The sequence below is a fragment of the Prunus avium genome, chromosome 1 (assembly GCF_965620075.1).
Source record: "Prunus avium chromosome 1, drPruAviu1.hap1.1, whole genome shotgun sequence".
NCBI lineage: Eukaryota > Viridiplantae > Streptophyta > Magnoliopsida > Rosales > Rosaceae > Prunus > Prunus avium.
Genome location: NC_142284.1, coordinates 57,778,847 through 57,798,534, shown reverse-complemented (window position 1 = coordinate 57,798,534; position 19,688 = coordinate 57,778,847). Strand labels below are relative to the sequence as shown.

Here is a 19,688-nt window from a genome sequence, read left to right as displayed (position 1 = left end):
AAGTCAAATATTAAATTGATAATCTCACCTGTGTGACTAACAATGAAGTAAATAAGCAGAAAATTACAAGCCAATTACATAGCATTGAAAACCAATAAAGTATTGCTTTGTTCATGCTTATGGGAGCAGAGAGTCTACAACTTATTATTACAGTTATGAAGGGCTACTAAATGAAGCCATCCAATATTTTGTCTTCACAATATTGTTAACAAGCGATCATCTCATGGACAAAGAACTACATGATATTACAATCTGTATATGGGCTACCTAGATATAGTACATGTTTACTTCACATGCCACATCTTTTGGACACACAACCTGACATTACAATTTTTTTTTTCAAATGAAATTTGCAAAGGCACTATTACAATGTAGTTGAAATATATTTAATTACTTCACTTAATAAGACACAAGAGCAAACAAAACATATTAACTAATCAAAACACAATTGAAGGAACCACAAACTACATTGGCTGGGTGAGCAGACATTGCAAAAACTGGAGAAATAAGTGAGATGATGTGAAAATTTAGAACTCTCAATAAAGAGAGGCACTGGAATGAGGATTTATTAAACGTTGATTGCCAAGAGATGAGAAAAACTGGTTATTTTGAATTTCAACTTTTCAAGTCATCTTTCATATGAGAGGGATGGAGAACATGATTGATAAATTAGATCACGAAGACTGAAATTAGAGTAACACAATTTTTAGTGTCATGTGATCACAGAGTATCCACAAATTCAATCAGCTGAACCACCATAAGATGATAAATTATTTGTTGTATCCATTGTTCTTATTTATTTCTTCCTTTTAAGCTTGGGTGGGATGGTTCAGCATGGTAGTAGTTAGGATATTATGATTTAAATTCCAGGTAAGCTGAATACCGGAAGTTTTTGGTCAATTTCAGAGATAAGCATCTCATCAACCAGTCTTAGAAGGTATAATGTGTTGTCCCGGCATGGTTGTGAGATAAAAATATTCTCTTCAGAAGATAATTCCACCAGTTTCCTAATCAAATCCATATATATATCACGTAGCAAGTATCGAAATGAAACGCCCCCCTGCCAGGAAAAAAAAAACCTTGAGATCATAATAAGTCTATAGTTAATTAGAGATGTAGATCAATAGAACAATGCCGATGTCTACGTACATGTTCACACTGCATTAGTAGGAATGTCACTGTCTCTTCTAACTGTTGCCACCCACCTTTTACAGAATGAACATAGTGACAAAGAACAACACCAAATAGATTCCTCACTATATCTTGCTCGTTTTTCTCATTGTCATCTTGGTCTTGGGGATTAACTTTGTAGTTTTTGAACACACCAAGCTTTACACAAGCTGTTAACCAGGCATTCCAGCCAAATTCCTATTCATGATTTTTGAGCTATGAGAAGATAGTTAATTAAGACAAAATAGAATATAGGAAACCCATAGTGCTATTACCATAAAAGCTTCAACATTTGAAGGATCTGAATCAAGAAGATCAAGTAAATCTCTGAAAATTTTCATTCTTGAAGCCACATCCTCACAGCCAGACAGGAATCGGAAAATAAGAACCAAAATTTGAGGAAGGAGAAAATGAGAGACATGTCCTTTGCTTCTCTGCCTTTCAACCTGGCTGTGTTTCTGTAACACCTGTAATTATGAAATTAACTCACAGGTAAGTTTGCACAGAATCCTAAATAAAATAAAACAAGAATGCAACTGGTAATTGCACAGCTACATTTTGTTACAAATACCTGTTTGGGGCTAGCACCACCAAGAAGAACATCAAACAAGGAAGCACACAAGTTATCTGTTTGTGGAAACCTGAATAACCTATCAGACATGGCTGAAAAAATTGGTTGCATCCTCATACTGATCTTTTTATGGCCATCTGAAAGAGATCGAGATCTTCCGACTGCAAGATTAAAAAATCTTGCTCCCTTCTTCTCAGATGGAAGATCAACCAAAAGTCTTCCAAGGAGCTGCAAGCTGAGCAATCTGATAGGTTCATATTCCCTAATGGAAAACAAATCAGAAGAGACAATGTGTAAGTGACTGGGTAGCTTGTGTGTCTTATCAATATATACATTTAAATGTCTATATATATATGTATAAGTGACTGGGTATTCTGAATCTCTGGTTAGTAAAAAGAAGCTTTTGCAGCCTCAGTAATAGTAATTTACATCATAAGAGTAGAATAATTCAAAAGAGAAAGCAATACACAATGTGTAGAAAAGCTAACTGTTGGTTCAGCTTCAAAAGAAACTTCTTGTTTTACTCAATATGCGGCATTGGCCATTCTAATAGATCATGCACACCAACAATGTCTTTTGATATAGTTGAAATCTAACATGTTTCAACATTTCTAGTCGGTTAGTTTTGAGTTGGTATTTTTCTGGTGGACTACTTGTTCACAGCATTGTATTCATTTCAAGATTTTTTTTTTGTTTGTCAAGGGAAAAAAAAAGAATATCAATTATTGCAGGATAGTGCAATTTGGTAGATTAAGCTTAGGTTGCTCTATTTACTCAAGACAGATCCATATCGTTATATAGCCTCAACTGTCGTTATTAGTATTGTTGCCAATCCTCTAAATCCTGTCATAATCTTTTGCCCCACTTCAGTTGAGGCGCACCGGACTACTTAAAAAGGTAAACATAATTGCCTTTCTAAGTAATTTAGGTTACTCAAATTCTTCTGAATCTATTCTTATTGATGTACACCTGGGGAAGCAGTAGTTCCATAGTCATGGGACTCGAGTAACAATTGAGTTTTTAAGAGAACATGTATATTAATAGAGTAGCCCTTATAGGATGCTAGCGAATAATTTTACTAAGAAAATCAGGTCATGCCACAGTACTCTACTGTGAAGAGTTAAATATCACTGAAATCATATTATTGAATGCATACCTCTGAAGAAGATTAACAAATATGTGACAACCACCAACCAGATTGACCTGTTCAAGGAAAGCTGCAAGCAGTGGTTTTTGAGAAAGTGCTCGAATAATCATATGTAAAACATCTTCAATACAGGTCGAATCCTGACTTGTCTCGAAAAAAGCTATTAGAGCTCTTATATCTGCTGCTGCAATTTTCTGCCTGCATAATACCAAGGATTTTTTAAGTTTTCACTTAGAACTTTAAATGAATGAGACATAATAGTCTGTTATGTTAAACTTGGAAAGGGAAAACACAAATGCAAATATATGTTCGGGAACAATGAAAAATTCCTAAAGTGAAGGGACCATACCTCAGGCTCATTTCACCGAGGCTTAACAAAAGGAGACGAATTTTTCGTATTTCTTCATTACTGGGTCTCTCTCCAAGAACCTGTTTTGTGACGGGATGAAGGAGCGGCATGCTTCCAATAGAAAATCGAGATTTAGGGTTGTCCCAATAAAATTGGCGTATTATATCAATAACACGGGGAAGCCGGCAAAGACTTTTAAGCAGCCTTGGGTCATTATCAAACTGCTGGATGAGAAACATGTATAATTCACGCTGCACCTTATAGACCGTGTACAACCAGATGAGAGGGTTAAGAAATATGCTAGATATAGCCTCTTTAGTAAGCAGCTCAGCCAAGCCTAAAGGAAAAAAAGAATAACATTACAAATCTGAAGGAATATATGGTTCAGAAACTGCGGCACAATCTACATTAGCAAAAAAAAAAAAAAACCACAGATATTAACATTTTCTGGTTATATGAGAAATGAGGAACAGCTAATAATTTATACCGCAGTTTGCGACAACATGAAACAGATGTTTCAAAGCTGAAAGTGTTTCCAAATTAAGCTGCTGAGGAGGAACTGATTGCAATAAGAATCCCAGTATTGAGAATCCAGAGAGAAGATGCATCTGTTGTTGATTAGCTATGTTCTCATCTAGCACAGAAGCTATAAGCTCAATGACTTCAGCAGTCACTCGCTCTCTTGTGATAGGAATAGGCAAAGTATGTTCAAATTGTCCACTTTCTTCATTTTCATATTTCTCGGACTGGGCAATAAGAGGGAAAAACACTGACACACCTCCAACACAGTAAATTATCTGTTGCAATAAGCGTCTGGAACATTGCTGTGTGCCAACCATCACAGTTGCCTCAAATGAGTTCCTATCTGATACATGGTCTAGCATTGGTGAAACATTAAAGAGTTTCCTGCCATCACATGCCTGAAAAAAAAAATTCAACTCTTTAGAATCCCCCTTTTCCTTTTGAGATGAGTAACCAATGTATTAGAGTTACTTCATAAATGGACAAGAAACCTTATAGGGAACTAGTTTTCCAGGAAAACGAAAGAACCTGTGCATTAAGTCCAAAAATGATTTTTGATGCAAGACCATCTTTGACATCAAGGACCCCACTAAGCACCGGGTTATCCTTAGATGAGGCAGCTTCATTGTCAAGGAACGAATACATGTAGCTTGGTCCAAGGGAATAGATGCCCTGAACTTGCTCAGAAGAAATGGCATCATTAAACAAATAAACAGGACCAACCTGACCGAGGAAAGGATGTGAATCTTTTACAGATTCCATAGCAAAATCGTCGTCATACAGGGGTATATCAAATTTTGCACCAATTCTACAACTTGTTAACAATTCATTAACTTTAGCATATCTGAAATAGAAAAATATGAAAGTAGGGGTTAATCCCTGTAATGAGAGAAAAGATAAAACAAAATATAAACGTGAAGGAAGAATAGAGGTGGCCTCCAACCTGCATCTTTCAGAAGAAACAAGATCACCATCCACGTAACACCTCAATAAGCTACCCCCGGAGAATGCTCTTCCGATGCTATGAGTTATACATAGAAAATGCCATTTCTTTCTGACAATATTTACCTGTAGCTGGACTGATTGTCGCTTCAGATTCATTGACTGGAAAATCATGAATGGCATGACAGTGTTAGTAACCTTAACAGCAGAAAATGTGAAGCAAATGATAACAATTGAACTAAGTAGTAAAAAACAAAACAAAATGTGCAACTAACATTAAATAGTTAAACACATTGACAGCTAGAATATGAATCAAGCACAAGAACATATTCCCCAAAAAATATATTTTACCTCATACAAAAGCTTGTCCTTTGCAAGTGCAGCCATGCACCCCCTCCCATTTTCTGCAAGAAAATTGAAAAGACCCATTTTTCCACTTCTGGGGAAATTCTCTACCCGAAGCCAGCATGAAAAAGAAAAGCCCTTGTTCAGAGGCCACTGCACAGGCGTCTTTATTATGATACCCTGCAATTTCAAAAACACAAAAAGGAGAGAGAGAAGCAGAAGAAGAAAAAAAGGATCAGTTACAAGATGGAACAGATAAAATATGTTCAGGCATTTCAAGTGCAGAGGAAGAAGGTTGTACTGTGTAAACCCACATTTGTGTCATTTTATTTGTGGGGGCGGAGGGAGTAGTGATATGAGTATTATTCAACTTCATATACATTACCGAGTCCTACACATTACTGAGTCCTAACTACTTCAACTTTGGGGATCAACGATGACATGAGAGACGGCCGACAGCCTTTGAGAGAATAACCAAACCAGAATACATAAAGCAAGCATCCAAAACCAAGAGCAAGTCAATAAAAACCATTCTTCCAATCCATGACATGCATTCATTGACATATCAACAAAATTAAAAGAAGAAGAGAAGGCACTAAAAGAGACCAATTATGGAGATGGTGGTGGCCTAGGCGCAAGAGTACCAATTAGGCTGGTTTTATTTACTTAAAATTTATTTAGTAGGGTTTATTTTAGCTTCCTCGTCCTTATGGGATTTTATTCTGTACTGCCTATGTAAGCAGGCCACTTTTGTATTTGGAGCTAAGTTTACCTAGAGATGTTAAGAACACAAGAATAAAGTTGAAGCTGTTGCCCTGAATATAGTGGAGTTTAATATTTTTGTTTTTGGCCTGAATATATGGGAGCTCATGAGTTAACTCTAAATATCACCAACGCTGAATATGGTCCTATCTAATACTTGAGGCAGGAGTGGGTACTATTAACACCCACCAAAATGTCCTTCCCACCCTCCTATTAATGAAATTTTTACTTACAAAATTGTCCTCGTAAAATTACTTAAAAGGACATCATTGAAAAACAAAAAACAAGAAAGATTATCATGTTGTTAACCCGCAAGCATGGTGGCTACCAAATAAATAAAGGAAATCCCCAATGGGAAGCAGCACCCATTCATCTGGCCACCACTGTTCAAAATTAAAAATTAAAACAGAAAAAAGTTGGGGGTTAGTGGTATTTTAGGATATTGAGCGTATAGGGTGGGTGGCTTGAGTAATTATTTTCTAATAAAAAACAAGAAAAACTATTAATGAAATACAAGACAAACATGAAACAATACGGACAAAAAGTCCATCAGCATGGGTAGTGGGCTTCCACAGTTTTTTATAAAAAGACAGCGCTAACAAAGTGATATGCATGCATTATTGGGTCTTCGTTTTGGAGAACATCAAACGTGTTATTTTTTCCATGACCACCATCTTGGTACTGCAGGTATACCACCAATCCTTTAAGAAGAAAATTTAAAAAATATGGAGAGCGCAAACACCTGCATATTGCCTTATTGGGAGCCTAGGTTGGCCTCCATTGGTTTTTTTTTCTTTAAAAAAAAAATTCTTTTCAAGTTTTACAGAAATTGATATTTCTTGGAAGTTAATTTTCAATTGCTACACATCTGGGAGAAACACTTACATGAAACGTGCTATCCCCGGTATGCCACGCGTGATAACTTTTCCACATGGCAGTCTGTGATAGCCGGGGATAGCAAAACAGTGCAATCCCCGTTTCATACAAGTTTTTCTGCACATCTAGATATGAGAAACTAAAAGGCAAGGATTTACGATACAAGGCCTAATTTAGAACTATACAAATTTTAGTTCGTAGTATTTATTCTGACACTAAATACCAGAAAGCCTAGACTAGAAATTTTTAACTAAGGCCTCAAAATTGTTTTGGGTGGCTTACCTCATTTTCATTCTACTCAATTTAACGAAGTACACTACACTAAATTAAAACAATACAAAAGCTTATGTACAGGTTTGGTATTTTAAAAAGGCACAGCACAAAATACTTGAGCTAGAAGTAAATGTTCTTAGATTACTTGGTTCTTTTTTAATTTGTTTCTTGTTGGGTTGTGTGTGACTTTGGTCATGCATTCAGGTTCCTGATGGATACCTTGTCCATCTTGTCTTCTCTTTATTCAATAAAATAATTGTTTCTTAATAAAAAAGAAAAGAGTTTACAAAGACAGAAGCAGGACTTACAGAATCATTCCCACTGAAGTCAAAAAAGGCAGTAGGTCCCTTTTCATTTAGCATTGACAAAACACTGGACAACAACAGTGAGCAGTACTGCTGCCGGTTCCCAATTTTCTCGCTTCGGAGAAGCGCAAAGATTTTGCGGATGTCCTTCCCAGAAGTGCTGTGCCCACCAACAACCTGAATTAATTGGGCAATTTTCAAGATGACGCTATCATTATCTTCTTGTGAAAACCAATCAAGAAGAAAATTAAGCATTCCTGCTCTGACACAGGAAGCCCGATTGGAAATGGAATCCCTCAGTAATTGCTGAAAGACATCAAGCCCGTTGTGCTGAGAGGAGTCACTGCTCTGCCCAATCATAAAATAGCAAGTAATGATATAGTAGGTTATATTTTTCAACAACTGTAATTGCAAAGTAACTATAATGATTTCAGAGAGAAATAGAAAAGACCAATAATAGAAATGAATCACCAACCTCCCGCAAAACGCGCAGATAAAGTATGATCACGTCTTCATTCTGCATGAAGAAAAAAGTGAAGAAAAGAAATATATAACTATGAGTGAGGTGTAGGACTCAGGCACACAATTCCATAGCCATACTTGGCATAAGTATAAAACTCATAAATAAAATTAAATCTGTGGGCATTATGGAAAAGAAAATCCTGAAAGAGGATATTACAAACTTTCTGGATAAGGTTTGCATCATGTAGACCACCTTTATTTTAGGGCCTGATTTCATATCAAACTTTCCATCAACAAGCATATCGAGCAACGCATTCAAAAGTCCTTCACTTGAGCGTGACTGACAAAACTCCAACAGTAAGCTTTGCAATGTCTGGTATCCCTTGCCAGCAAGAACTCTAAATGTAGCCTGCAAAAATATAGCCAATGAAGAAATACAATTAGCTAGAAACCTAGAATTACAAACAAGAAAATGTAGTACCCATATTAAAAGCATATGCTGACATAATAACGCCAGCATATTTCAGAGTCAAGCAACCCAGGAAAGACAACTTAAATTTACAAAACAATTATTTCTCAAGGGATAACAAACTTTTATTGAATCTAATAAAAATAAACACGTCCAACATATAGATTGGCCAAAAGTTAATTAATCGATTTGATCCTTCAAAAGGTGCACCTGGATGAGTACATCATACACCTATAAATGTCAGGATACAAAACCTTCAGGTTGCTTCTATAGTAGGGTTCCGTTCTGCAGGATGTGGGGACATTCAAACACCATGCCAGGCCATTCGAATGCCCGGACAAGTTTAGTGATCTCCCCTATTCAGGGCTGAGGTTTAGGGACTTGGTCATGGGCTCTAGGGCATAGTTTCTAACTTTCTACACCCTAAAATAATCGACCCTATTGGGGGAAAGCTGCAAAATAGTGTTCCTGCAGAAGAAAAAATGTTTGGGGTGTTCAATTGGCCTGAGATCTCGCATCTGAGAGTTTGGACATTTACTTGTTTATTTATGATTAACCAAAATGCTTATTTTCAATTCAACAAAGGATTAAATGAAAAAAAAAACAGAAATCTCTTAACCAACAAAAGAAATTATATGAGAACATCTTTATGCGATTATATTCTCTATTATTTATTAATGTTATTTCAATTGTGCATTTAATACATTCTTACCGATTCATCCTTATTGTGGAAATATATATATATATATGGTTAAAAATATGCTTATAGGACCAAAGCAACCCTAATAAAAAAGTTTTAATGCATCCTGCAATTCAAAGTAAGAATAAGATAACCTAACCACAGCACACTACATACCGACTAAATTTAACCTATTGTATACTATTGCGTACAAGAGCAAACCAGTTGTTTCCAAGAAATCAGCCTGGGCTATGTTGTAATTTTCAAATATTAACCCGGTTGAGACATGACTTGGCCCTGTTGGTTCAGTTCCATTAAATACAACCAAGTTGGACACAATTCATCTGTGTGATTAAATGAATCCCTTTAATATGTTTTCATTTTCCCCGTTATATATGCTAGTTTGTCTCTACTCTTCTAAATGATATCTGACTCAGGTTTTCAACTCAATCATATTTCTAGTATGACTCAATACATAGTATCAAGATTGTTATAAAGTGGGTATCAATCTATCTCATATGCATGAAAAAGAAAAAGACGGATGAAAATATAATATCAAATGGGGTGGGGGTGCATTCGAAAATAAATTACAGTGACCAAGTACAAAATTCCAGATTTGAACATTGATGACATTAAAGTAAGCAAAAAATATCAAGCCAGTCTTGGTTATGTATCAAATCATGAGATCAAGCCAGACTTTCCCATTGGTTCTTTTAAAACTCAGATGAGTAACTCAGTTTATCTTCTTTTTTTCATCAAAAAAGAGAGCAGGAAGAAATGGCTTCTGTTCTCTTTGTGCTTGGCAGGAAACTTCAACAAGTCTATATGTTTCATAATGCATATCAAATTGACCCTCAATTCTCTATGGCACTGGCACATCCATATAATCAAATAAAAAACGCAAAGTACCAGTGAACCATCTGGATGAAATCATGAAACAAAATTTGACATATTGCATTCAACCAACAAGAGACTAACATAAATTAAGCACTCAAGCATTCTATAATGGCTAACAAAGAGAAACAAAAACCATGAGAAAACAAGGATTACCTTCATTATAGGAAACAAAAATTTTATAAAATAACAAGGGAAAAAATATACAAGAAAAGATGGACAATATGTCCATCTAGGTTTAAAGATAGAAATACCTTTGAGGCATCATTGCTTGCAAGCAGACAGGTAAGAGTTTGAAGGACATTCAGAACCAATTTTTCTCCATTAGCCTCATCAAGGTTTCCATTTAGTAAAGAGACAACATGCAAAAAGCACTCTCCATCACGAAACAAAGTCTGATAGTACTGAATAAAACTCAAATTCATGAGACACTGGAACGTCATGTATTAACAAAAATAACTATCGAAAATGGGAAAAAAAAAAAAATCAAGGCATACCACGGGATCAATCTGGAGCATATCTCTCATTCCGACCAGTAAACTGATAGACAGTTCTGCAAAGCTTTTCTCCCGTTCCTTTATTTGAGTGAATGTTTCTAAGTATTTAGAGCATAACTGCAACTTTGCTCTTTGATCCTCCTCAGATGATGATACACTCTGAAAAGTAACAAAGAATAATCCAAAACAGAATTAAACTTAATCAGTGATAAACACTTACAGTCAACAAAATATCAAATGAACACAAGGTTTATGGGAATACCTTCATCAGCTCAAATATATGCTTAAGGACATTTTTTCTCAAACCTTCTTCCCAGAATAAATCAAATAAATAACCAATACATTCAGAGCTATGCAGAGCCAAACTTCTAGCATCTTCTGCTGTTTCGAAAAATTCCATATAGAGCTCCATAGACGTCTCCATGCATTTAAGCCATCTTTGCATTGTCTCATGTGAATTGGATTTTCGATTATTTGGAACCACTTCAACGTTACTCTCAACAGAAGGGCTTACATTCACAAACCTTCTTGATTCTTGGGCTTGCATGCAAGCAACTTTAAGCACACGAGGAAATGCATTAACTGACTTAAAAGAAGCAACAGTTTTCTCAGCGGAAAGCTGTAATATGCGAATCAGACTCTTGGCAAGAACACTAGCAACTTCAGGATTGCAAGCAGACTGTTCAAGGGAATCTAACAGAGCAGACAATTCAGGCTGCCATACAAAAAAGAGGCGAGAAGTAAGGAAAGATACAGAAAATTAAGATGCAGATGTTGTCTTGAAGCACTGCAATTACTATGACAAAAAGAACAAAAACATTAACAATTTGTTCATCCCTCACATGCACGCATTCAAGTTTACGAACAGTAGAGACGCATATGTGGAAGCCCTTCGAAAGATATTTCTCAGGGCTACACATCATTCTAATCTGCTGTAAGTATGGTAAGAGGAGAGGGTGGGATTTTGGGAGGATAGTTGGCTGAGGAAGAAACACCATTTCCCAGCATGTTTTTTTTTCTATTGCTTAAAACAATAAAATAACATAGAAAGTGGACAAGATGGCCACTACAAAGAAAGCAAAAGCAGAGCAGAAATATAAATGCTAGCTGATGCTAAAACAAACCCAACTCCTGACACACAACGGCTTTCCAGTCAAACCAATTGTCTATAAAAGATAAACCCTTAAATTCTGTACCAAAACCGAACATCATCCCGTAACTTTGACCAATTGCCATATATGTCTTTAAAAAATCCATTCTTTATTTCCTGTTGGCGTGATATATTAGGTTCAAGGTTTATTATTATTTAATATAGTTGACTTTGTATACTTACCTTTTTTGTAGACTTTGTACATCTTATAAATACCTCAAAATGAGAAGAATAAAATCATTCCATTCATTCAGATTTCTAGGTGATATCAGAGCAATCGATCTAATTGGCTCTACTGCGATCTGAAACCCTAAAAAACCCTAAAACACTCTCTACTTCTGCCGCACATATCTAGGGTTTTTTCCCTAGTGCCGTCTCTATTTTCCTTCTATTTTTTCTGCTGCCACCGCACCTCTCTAAGGTTGTTTACCCTGCTTCTATGTTGCTCCATGCATACCAATCACATGTTGAACTTTATTCAATGTCAAACTGCGATGGATGTGTGGGATACGGTGAAGGCCTATCATGATGCTTCTGACTCTTCTCTAGTCTATGAATTGATAAAGAGGTACGTTCAACTTCGTCAAAATGGTTGGCCCTTATCCACTTATTTTACTGGGATGAATTCTCTCTTCATGGAATTGGACCATCGTCGTCTGAATGATTTTGAGAAGCCATCCGATATTGCTAAATTGAAGAAACGTACTTCTAAAGAACGTGTCTACATATTTCTTGCTGATCTCGATCACAATCTTGGCTAAGTGTGTAGTCGCATGTTGGCTAGTGTACCGCTTCATGATCTTCATGAGGCTTATGCCATGGTGCATCGGGAGGCCCAACGACAAGTTACTATGACTGCCGAGGGTTCCACTGAAGCATCAGCTCTTGTGGCCAAGGAGGCTCAACCTCACCCAGTTCCTGACTCTAGTCCTAAATCCATCTTTTCTGGGTGTACTTACTGTAAAAGCAGAAAGCATGTGAGGGAAAATTGCTGGAAAGTGGTGGGATATCCGGAGTGGTTCAAACTGAAACAGGCTGCCCGCAAGGATAAACAGAAATCCAAAGAATATTTAGTCTCATCGGACTCACCAAAAACAGCCACTGCCTCTCAGGTTTCTTGTCCCTCAACCATTACAGGTAATATCGGTTGTGTTTTCTCCTCTACCTATACACAGCCTTGGATCTTTGACTCTGGAGCATCTGATCACATGACTAGTGACTCTTCTCGATTTGTCACTTTTACTCCACCTCATCACAGCTCAGTTAAAGTTGCTAAAGGTGTTCTTACTTCTATTCAGGGGGCTGGTTCACTTAGTTTGACACCTTCTATGTCGTTGTCCTCTGTCCTATATGTTCCCTCTCTTTCCAATAATTTGCTCTATGTTCGTCAAATTACCAAACAATTAAATTGTTCTGTAACCTTTTTTCCCACTTATTGTGTTTTTCACGACCTTCTCACGAAGATGACGATTGGAATTGGTAAGGAGAGGAGTGATCTCGATTATTTTGAAGAAACCGACTCTGCTGGCCGTGTATTTCAAGTTGATGGGGATCCTACATCAAAACCGGAGAAGATTATGTTATGGCACCGTCGTTTAGCATATCCATCTTTCTTGTATTTGGAACACTTATTCCCTAGTTTATTTACTAAGGTTTGGAGTTCTAGTTTTACGGTGTTAATATTGCATTTTGGCTAAGAATCATCGAGTTACTTTTCGATCTTCCTCAAACAAAAGTGAACAACCTTTTGCTATTGTTAACACTGATGTTTGGGGTCCGTTTTCTTCTCCTACTTCTTCTGGTGCCAAAGTGGTTTGTATCAGTTATTGATGATTGCACTATAGTTTGTTGGATTTATCTTACGAGGCAGAAAAATGATGTGACTTCTATACTTCCCAAATTTTATCAATTGATTTGTACGCAGTTTTGGGCTCAGGTACAGGTGTTTAGTTCTGATAATAGGAAGGAATACCTCAATCAGACTCTTACTGATTTCTTCCATACACATGGGATTATCCACTGAACGGCATGTGCGTATACCCCTCAACCAAACAGGATCATAGAACGTAAGAATCGCCATCTCCTTGGGGTGGCCCGATCCTTGTGTTTCACTATGCAGGTTCCGAAAAAGCTTTGGGGTGATGCTATCATGGCTGTTGCCTTTCTTATTAATCGGATGCCCTCTCGTGTATTGGATTATCAAACTCCTCTTCAGGTGTGGTCTACCTTTCATCTGATCCCTGGTCTCCTTTCCTTGGATCCTAAGGTGTTTGGATGTGTCTGTTAGGTTCATATTCACTCGATCCACCGTGACAAATTGGATCCTTGGGCTCTCAAGTGTGTTTTCCTTGGGGCATTCTTCTACCCCAAAGGGTTACAAGTGTTTTCATCCTCCCATGGCCAAATACTACGTCTCCATGGATGTTGAGTTTCAAGAACACACTTCTTATTTTTCTCAAGATGTCTCCAATTCTCCCCTTTAGGGGGAGCATCTAGATTGTGAAGGTGAGAAATTGGAGTTTACCGGTTGATGAGATTTTGGGCTTGAATAAGAGTGGGGCAGATTTACAGACAGACATTGAACCTGAGGGGGAGTCAACTTCGACTGTAGAGAGAAATGAGACTTCTGAGGCTCTCCAATCTCTTCCTTCTATTTTGGCTCCTGTGGTTTACAAAACATATCAGAAGAGAGAAATTTTCAACTATATTGTCTCTATTGAAGTTGACGGAACTGATTCTGCAGCTAACCCCTCTCTTGATACACTCCTCTATTCCAATCGGCTTCCCATGAGAATGCATCCGTAGTAGCACCTTCTGACGTACAAACATCTAATCCATCTCTTTGTCTGTTGATCCTAACAATTCAGTCTCTTTCTTTGAACGCAGTTGGTGATGATCAAGAGCAAAGATGCCCATCCCGCGTAAGGAATAAACCAGATCGTTTTCGTTTCTCCTCTAGTAATTGTGTTACTTACCCTATTTTTTACTATGTGTCCTATCATCGTCTTTCTAAATCTAATATAGCCTTTGTACTTCATTTGTCATTTATGTCTCTTCCTAACTCTTTTCAAGAAGCTCTAGAAGATCCAAAGTGCAATCTGCAATGGTAGTGGAAATTAAGGCTCTCCAAACAAATGATACATGGGATATGGTCAATCTTCCTGATGAGAAGAGGACTGTAGGTTGTAAATGGGTGTTTACAATCAAGCATAAACCAGACGGATCAATTAGGAGGTACAAAGCTCGGCTTGTGACAAAGGGTTATACTCAAATTTATGGAGTAGACTACTTGGAGACGTTTGCTCCAGTAGCCAAGATGAACACAATTCAGGTCATCCTATCCCTTGCAGCCAACTTGGATTGGCCATTAAGCCAATTTGATGTGAAGAACACCTTCTTACATGGAGACCTACAAGAGGAAGTATACATAGATCGTCCTCCAGGGTTTACACAAAAGGGAGGAAAAGTGTGTAGTTTAAAAAAGGCACTTTATGGCCTGAAACAATGACCAAGAGCTTCCTGTGGCAGATTAAGTCGATCTATGAAGGATTATGGGTTCAAACAATCTCAAGTTGACCACACTCTGTTGATTAAGCCTAATGGTCACAAGATTACTATGTTAATTGTGTATGTGCATGACATGGTGGTTACAGTAAACGATGCACATGAGATTGAGGAACCCCAGAGTTACGTAGCTAAGGAGTTCGTGATGAAGGATTTGGGAGCTCTCAAGTATTTCTTGGGAATAGAAGTATCTTGTTCTACGCAAGGGATATTTTTATCTCAACGCAAATACATCCTAGATCTCTTGCCCGAGACTGGCAAGTCAGCATGTGAACCTGTTGACACCCCAATAGTGGTGAACCACAATTTCACAATTAATACAGACCAAGTACCAAACAACAAAGAGAGATAGCAACGGCTGGTTGGGAAGTTAATTTATTTGGCTCACACTAGACCTGATTTGTCATACGTAGTTAGTGTGGTAAGCCAGTTCATGCATAACCTAGGTATTCAGCATACGGAGGCTATAGACCGTAAACTTCAGTATTTGAAGTCATCTCTTGGTAAAAGAATCTTGTTCTCTAAGAATAGAAACTTGGACATAGAGGGTTACAGAGACTCTGACTATGCAGGATCTAAGTTTGATAGGAAGTCTACATCTGGTTATGCGTCATTCGTATGAGGCAATCTAGTAACTTGGAGAATCAAGATGCAAAAGGGTGGTTTCTTTGTCTAGTGTGGAAGCTGAATACCGAGCTCTTCATCATACTATGACATAATTGATTTGGTTGAAGATCCTAATGAAGGAACTTGGATTTGGCCCCGAGAAACCAATGGTGTTGTATTGTGATAATACCACGGCCATTGAAATTTCTAATAATCCTATCCAACATGACAGAACCAAACACATTGAGGTTGACAGACATTTCATCAAGGATAATATTGTGAACGGTATCATTACTGTGCCTCATATCAAGAAAGCACACCAGCTAGCTGACATGATGACCCATGCAGTTTCTAGCGAAGACTTCCATACATCACTATCCAAGTTGGGCATGGGTGATATCTATGCACCAACTTGTGGGGGAGTATTGGCGTGATATATTAGGTTTAGGGTTTATATTATTTAATATAGTTGACTTTGTGTACTTACCATTTTTGTATACTTCGTACATCTTATAAATACAAGAGAATGAGAAGAATAAAATCATTCCATTCATTCAAATTTCTAGATTTCCAACCAAACTACCCAGAGCACAGCCAAACCCATGCAACCTCACATAACTAGGGCCTTTTTCCTCCAAACCACGCAAATTTTGAGTTAATGAAGTAATGTTTCTTTCCAACAAAAAGAAAAAGAATAAATGTAACATGTCTTTGTGGGATGCAAATTCGTGCACAGGATAATACCACAAAGAACTTTCCATCATTTAAATCAAGATGCCGGGGGCAGTCATTGTTCTTTGGATATCCATACTACAGAGACACTGTCCCTATGTGTGCATTAGCCCGCACTGGTGTGCTTTATGTAATAAGGCAGGGGAGAGTGTGGACCACCTCCTCCTTCATTGCCCTTTCTCCCTAAAATTGTGGGAGATGTTACTAAAGGAAGTAAACACGGTGTGGGTAATACCGGAAGGCTGCTTTGAACTTTTTTCAATCAGATTTGATGCTTTGGGAAGGGGAAAGAAGGCTAAAATTCTCTGGGGCAGTCTGATGCAAGCAGTGGTATGGAACCTTTGGCTGGAACGTAATAGGAGAATATTCGAGGAGTATAAGGGAGTGGGGGTGGAAGAGTTATGGGAAAGAGTGAAGTTTTGGGCTGCTCTTTGGGCATCATCTTCACTTGCTTTTAAGAATATACCCTATCCTACAATTATGCGTAATCTGCTAGCTGTAGTATCGTAAGGGGTCTCTTATGTTTGGCTGTTTTATTTTCTGTGTTGAGTGACATTGTGTCTGCTCTTCAGGATAGTGTTTCTTTCGTTTGGTCTAAATGTTCTTATTTTACCCTTCAATTTTGAATCAAAAGTGTTTCTATTCAAAAAAAAAATTTAAAATAAATAAATAAATCCCTCAAACCTGCATCGGACTCAAGTTAGAAACTTGGGCGCAGACATCAATCAGAGCTATGATGTGTGTCGCATTTTCTTTTGCCCAAGATACAATTTTCGGCCAGTTCCCAACAACTTCAGCATTCGCGATTGACTGTAACTAAACGTAGCTTTAAATCTTGGTTGTCTCTAGTAGTTAGCTCAAACCTCAGTAACCCTAATTTATGTTCTACACATACAAGTCATTTGGTTATGTTTTTGTGGGTGCCTTAAGTGATAGAAAGTGTAAGTTTCTGTTGTTTACTTAATCTTGATCGTTGATATGTGTTATCCCTCGGGTTTGACTCCTAACAGCTTAAGCTTTGGAATGAAGAAACTTAACAACAACCATACAAAAACAAGAAGGCATTCCTTAATAACTTTATCAGCCTTACGACACCTAATACCCATATGAAACCCTTGAACCACTTTCGGATCCATACTTATATTTACTAAGCACAATAAAACACCATGTACTTATGGACACTAAAGTGCAAGTTCATTTGACCAGTTATCTTAAACAAAGCATGTAAGTACAGTGAAGAGTAAATGTCGGAAAACGCACAACATCAAGCAAGCGGAGACCTACCAAGTTATGTGCACTTCCATTAGAAGTTGCAGCGAACTCCACAAAAGAAATTACTTCCATTTGGAGAATATTGTTGATGCCACTAAAAGCAGAAAGTAGTTCAGGAGGGGACTCATCGTATGTGCAACACTCTCCAGAAAGGTCATCAGAAGCTGGTCCAAAGTAGAAAAAATTCTCAGAAAATATGAGTTCCCAGATTCCCTCGTCCCGAAATACTTTGAGTGATGCAGGGGATGAAACAAGAACCTTCCTAAATGCATTCAAAACACAATGCTGCAGAGTATTGACAAAGACCCTACAGATAATGAAACAAACAAGAAAAAAGAAAAAAGAGTCACAAGAAAGAGAGAGAAATTGAACAAGTACATTAAAACTGAGGTAGCAACATCTAATAAATAGTAAACAATATCTAACAAAAGAAACAAAAGATGGTACTTTACTGGTAATAGAAGTTCACCTTAAGTGGCTTGGCAAATCATTTTGATTTGAACAGGCCTTAATGCAGGGGAACACTGTAACAAGAACCCTCATAACCCATTTGATTGAAAGTTCACCATACAATGAAGAAACTGCCACAGCGGTCTGGCCAGTGGACGCTTCGAGATCATGAGATTTAATATCTTCTGAAGCAGGAAGAAAAGAACAAAATACCCTGCTCAGCTTGACAGCATAATCACTCCAAAGTTGAGAGTAAGAAACATTGGCAGGAAGTGCAACAGAAGTCTCTGCTATATAGTTTTTCACAGTATTATCACTTCCAAAGTCAACCATAGGCATTCGGAAATCAAGCTGACCAGACATATCATTGGTCTGCTGTTTGTACTCTTGAAACATGAAAGCAGGTGAACAAAAGCTATTTGCGAATTTTTGAACCCTCCCATTTTCACACAGAAATTGCAAGTTGCTGATATTTCCATAGCTGCACACTCGTCAAGGGAATCAATTCTTTTTTTTTTTGTGTGTGGCATAAACTGAGAATCATTTGTGACACAGATACAATCTCCCCTAGTATTTGGTAAACCACAGGAAAGGGAATAATGAAAAGGCAAAACTTCAGCTTTATTGCGTCAAACAGAAATCAACTGAATAGTAACAGTACTTTCCTTAAATCATGAGGGGCTTACAATGTCAAAACAAAAATGCAACACTTCATTCAATATATGCATCCATGCAGCATGTATGCATTGAAGGACTCCAACAAATTCAGTGGGTACAAGCATAAATCCAATAAACACATAAGTTATACAACAAGAATCACAGCTCTCATGCATGGGGAAAAGGGGATCAGGAAATCCAAAATACTGTTGACCAAAAAAAACTCCAACATACTAATTTAAACAAAAAGTACAAAAGCTTCATAAGTTAACCAACGAAGGACACAAAAGGATACACGGCCTCTTTGAGAACTTCCAGAGAGAGAACATGGAGCTGGAAAATTTTTAACAAGGTGTTCTCATATCTGCAATCAAATATCAGAAGTATATCAGATCTTACAAGAGAAGGTACCGTATAACACAAAGAGCCAGAAGTTCCCATTCAAACAGGAAATATCCATCCACATATAATTCTCAGTCACTCTGAGTCAAGTCAGAAACTGTTAATTCACATAGTAAATCAATTCAAATCAGAGAAAGGTAACTACATTGGTTAAATTACTTCATAAAAAGCAAAATGAAAGCATATGCAATTATGTTACACAGATTCCTCCCCTGCTCTTGGTAGTCATATATTTCTATATTCAGGGTAAATGTTACTTTAGGCACCAAACTTCTTCAGCCCCTTTTGCATGACTTGCCACTTAATTACCATTGATAAATATGAATATGTTCTTAATATAGATGCATGCATACTAGAATATGCGGAACCAAAAAAGCAAAGTTTCATCGAAAGAAAACTCCATAAATAAACTAATGGATACTCTTCATCTGGAAGAGCAGTATTCCTTTGTCAAAATAACCCCTGACGCCACCAACTAAAGCTACTTATGCTTTACGTAACCATCCAACAAACAAAAGATTAGCTTTAACTGCATAATCTCTGTGTTTAAGGAGATCAAACAGATACACAACCCAAAAAAATGAAGATCAAA

The 19,688-nt window shown here is 37.4% G+C and overlaps 1 protein-coding gene across 4 annotated transcripts in view; it reads right to left on the bottom strand.

Annotated features, from left to right (window-relative positions):
• LOC110772574 (binding protein) overlaps positions 1-19,688 on the bottom strand; it is a 36,861-nt gene that overhangs the window by 9,820 nt on the left and 7,353 nt on the right. For all 4 annotated transcript variants that reach the window (XM_021977012.2, XM_021977011.2, XM_021977013.2 and 1 more), the window contains 19 exons: positions 18,990-19,058; positions 18,057-18,518; positions 17,600-17,894; positions 10,526-10,978; positions 10,264-10,422; positions 10,021-10,170; positions 7,978-8,133; positions 7,738-7,779; positions 7,266-7,610; positions 5,053-5,226; positions 4,703-4,863; positions 4,288-4,603; positions 3,725-4,157; positions 3,238-3,574; positions 2,898-3,086; positions 1,742-2,003; positions 1,446-1,637; positions 1,150-1,368; positions 884-1,060 (listed from right to left, as the gene is read on the bottom strand). In XM_021977012.2, coding sequence (XP_021832704.1) covers positions 884-1,060; positions 1,150-1,368; positions 1,446-1,637; positions 1,742-2,003; positions 2,898-3,086; positions 3,238-3,574; positions 3,725-4,157; positions 4,288-4,603; positions 4,703-4,863; positions 5,053-5,226; positions 7,266-7,610; positions 7,738-7,779; positions 7,978-8,133; positions 10,021-10,170; positions 10,264-10,422; positions 10,526-10,978; positions 17,600-17,894; positions 18,057-18,518; positions 18,990-19,058 — 4,591 coding nt within the window. The remainder of the gene's footprint in view (positions 1-883; positions 1,061-1,149; positions 1,369-1,445; positions 1,638-1,741; positions 2,004-2,897; positions 3,087-3,237; positions 3,575-3,724; positions 4,158-4,287; positions 4,604-4,702; positions 4,864-5,052; positions 5,227-7,265; positions 7,611-7,737; positions 7,780-7,977; positions 8,134-10,020; positions 10,171-10,263; positions 10,423-10,525; positions 10,979-17,599; positions 17,895-18,056; positions 18,519-18,989; positions 19,059-19,688) is intronic.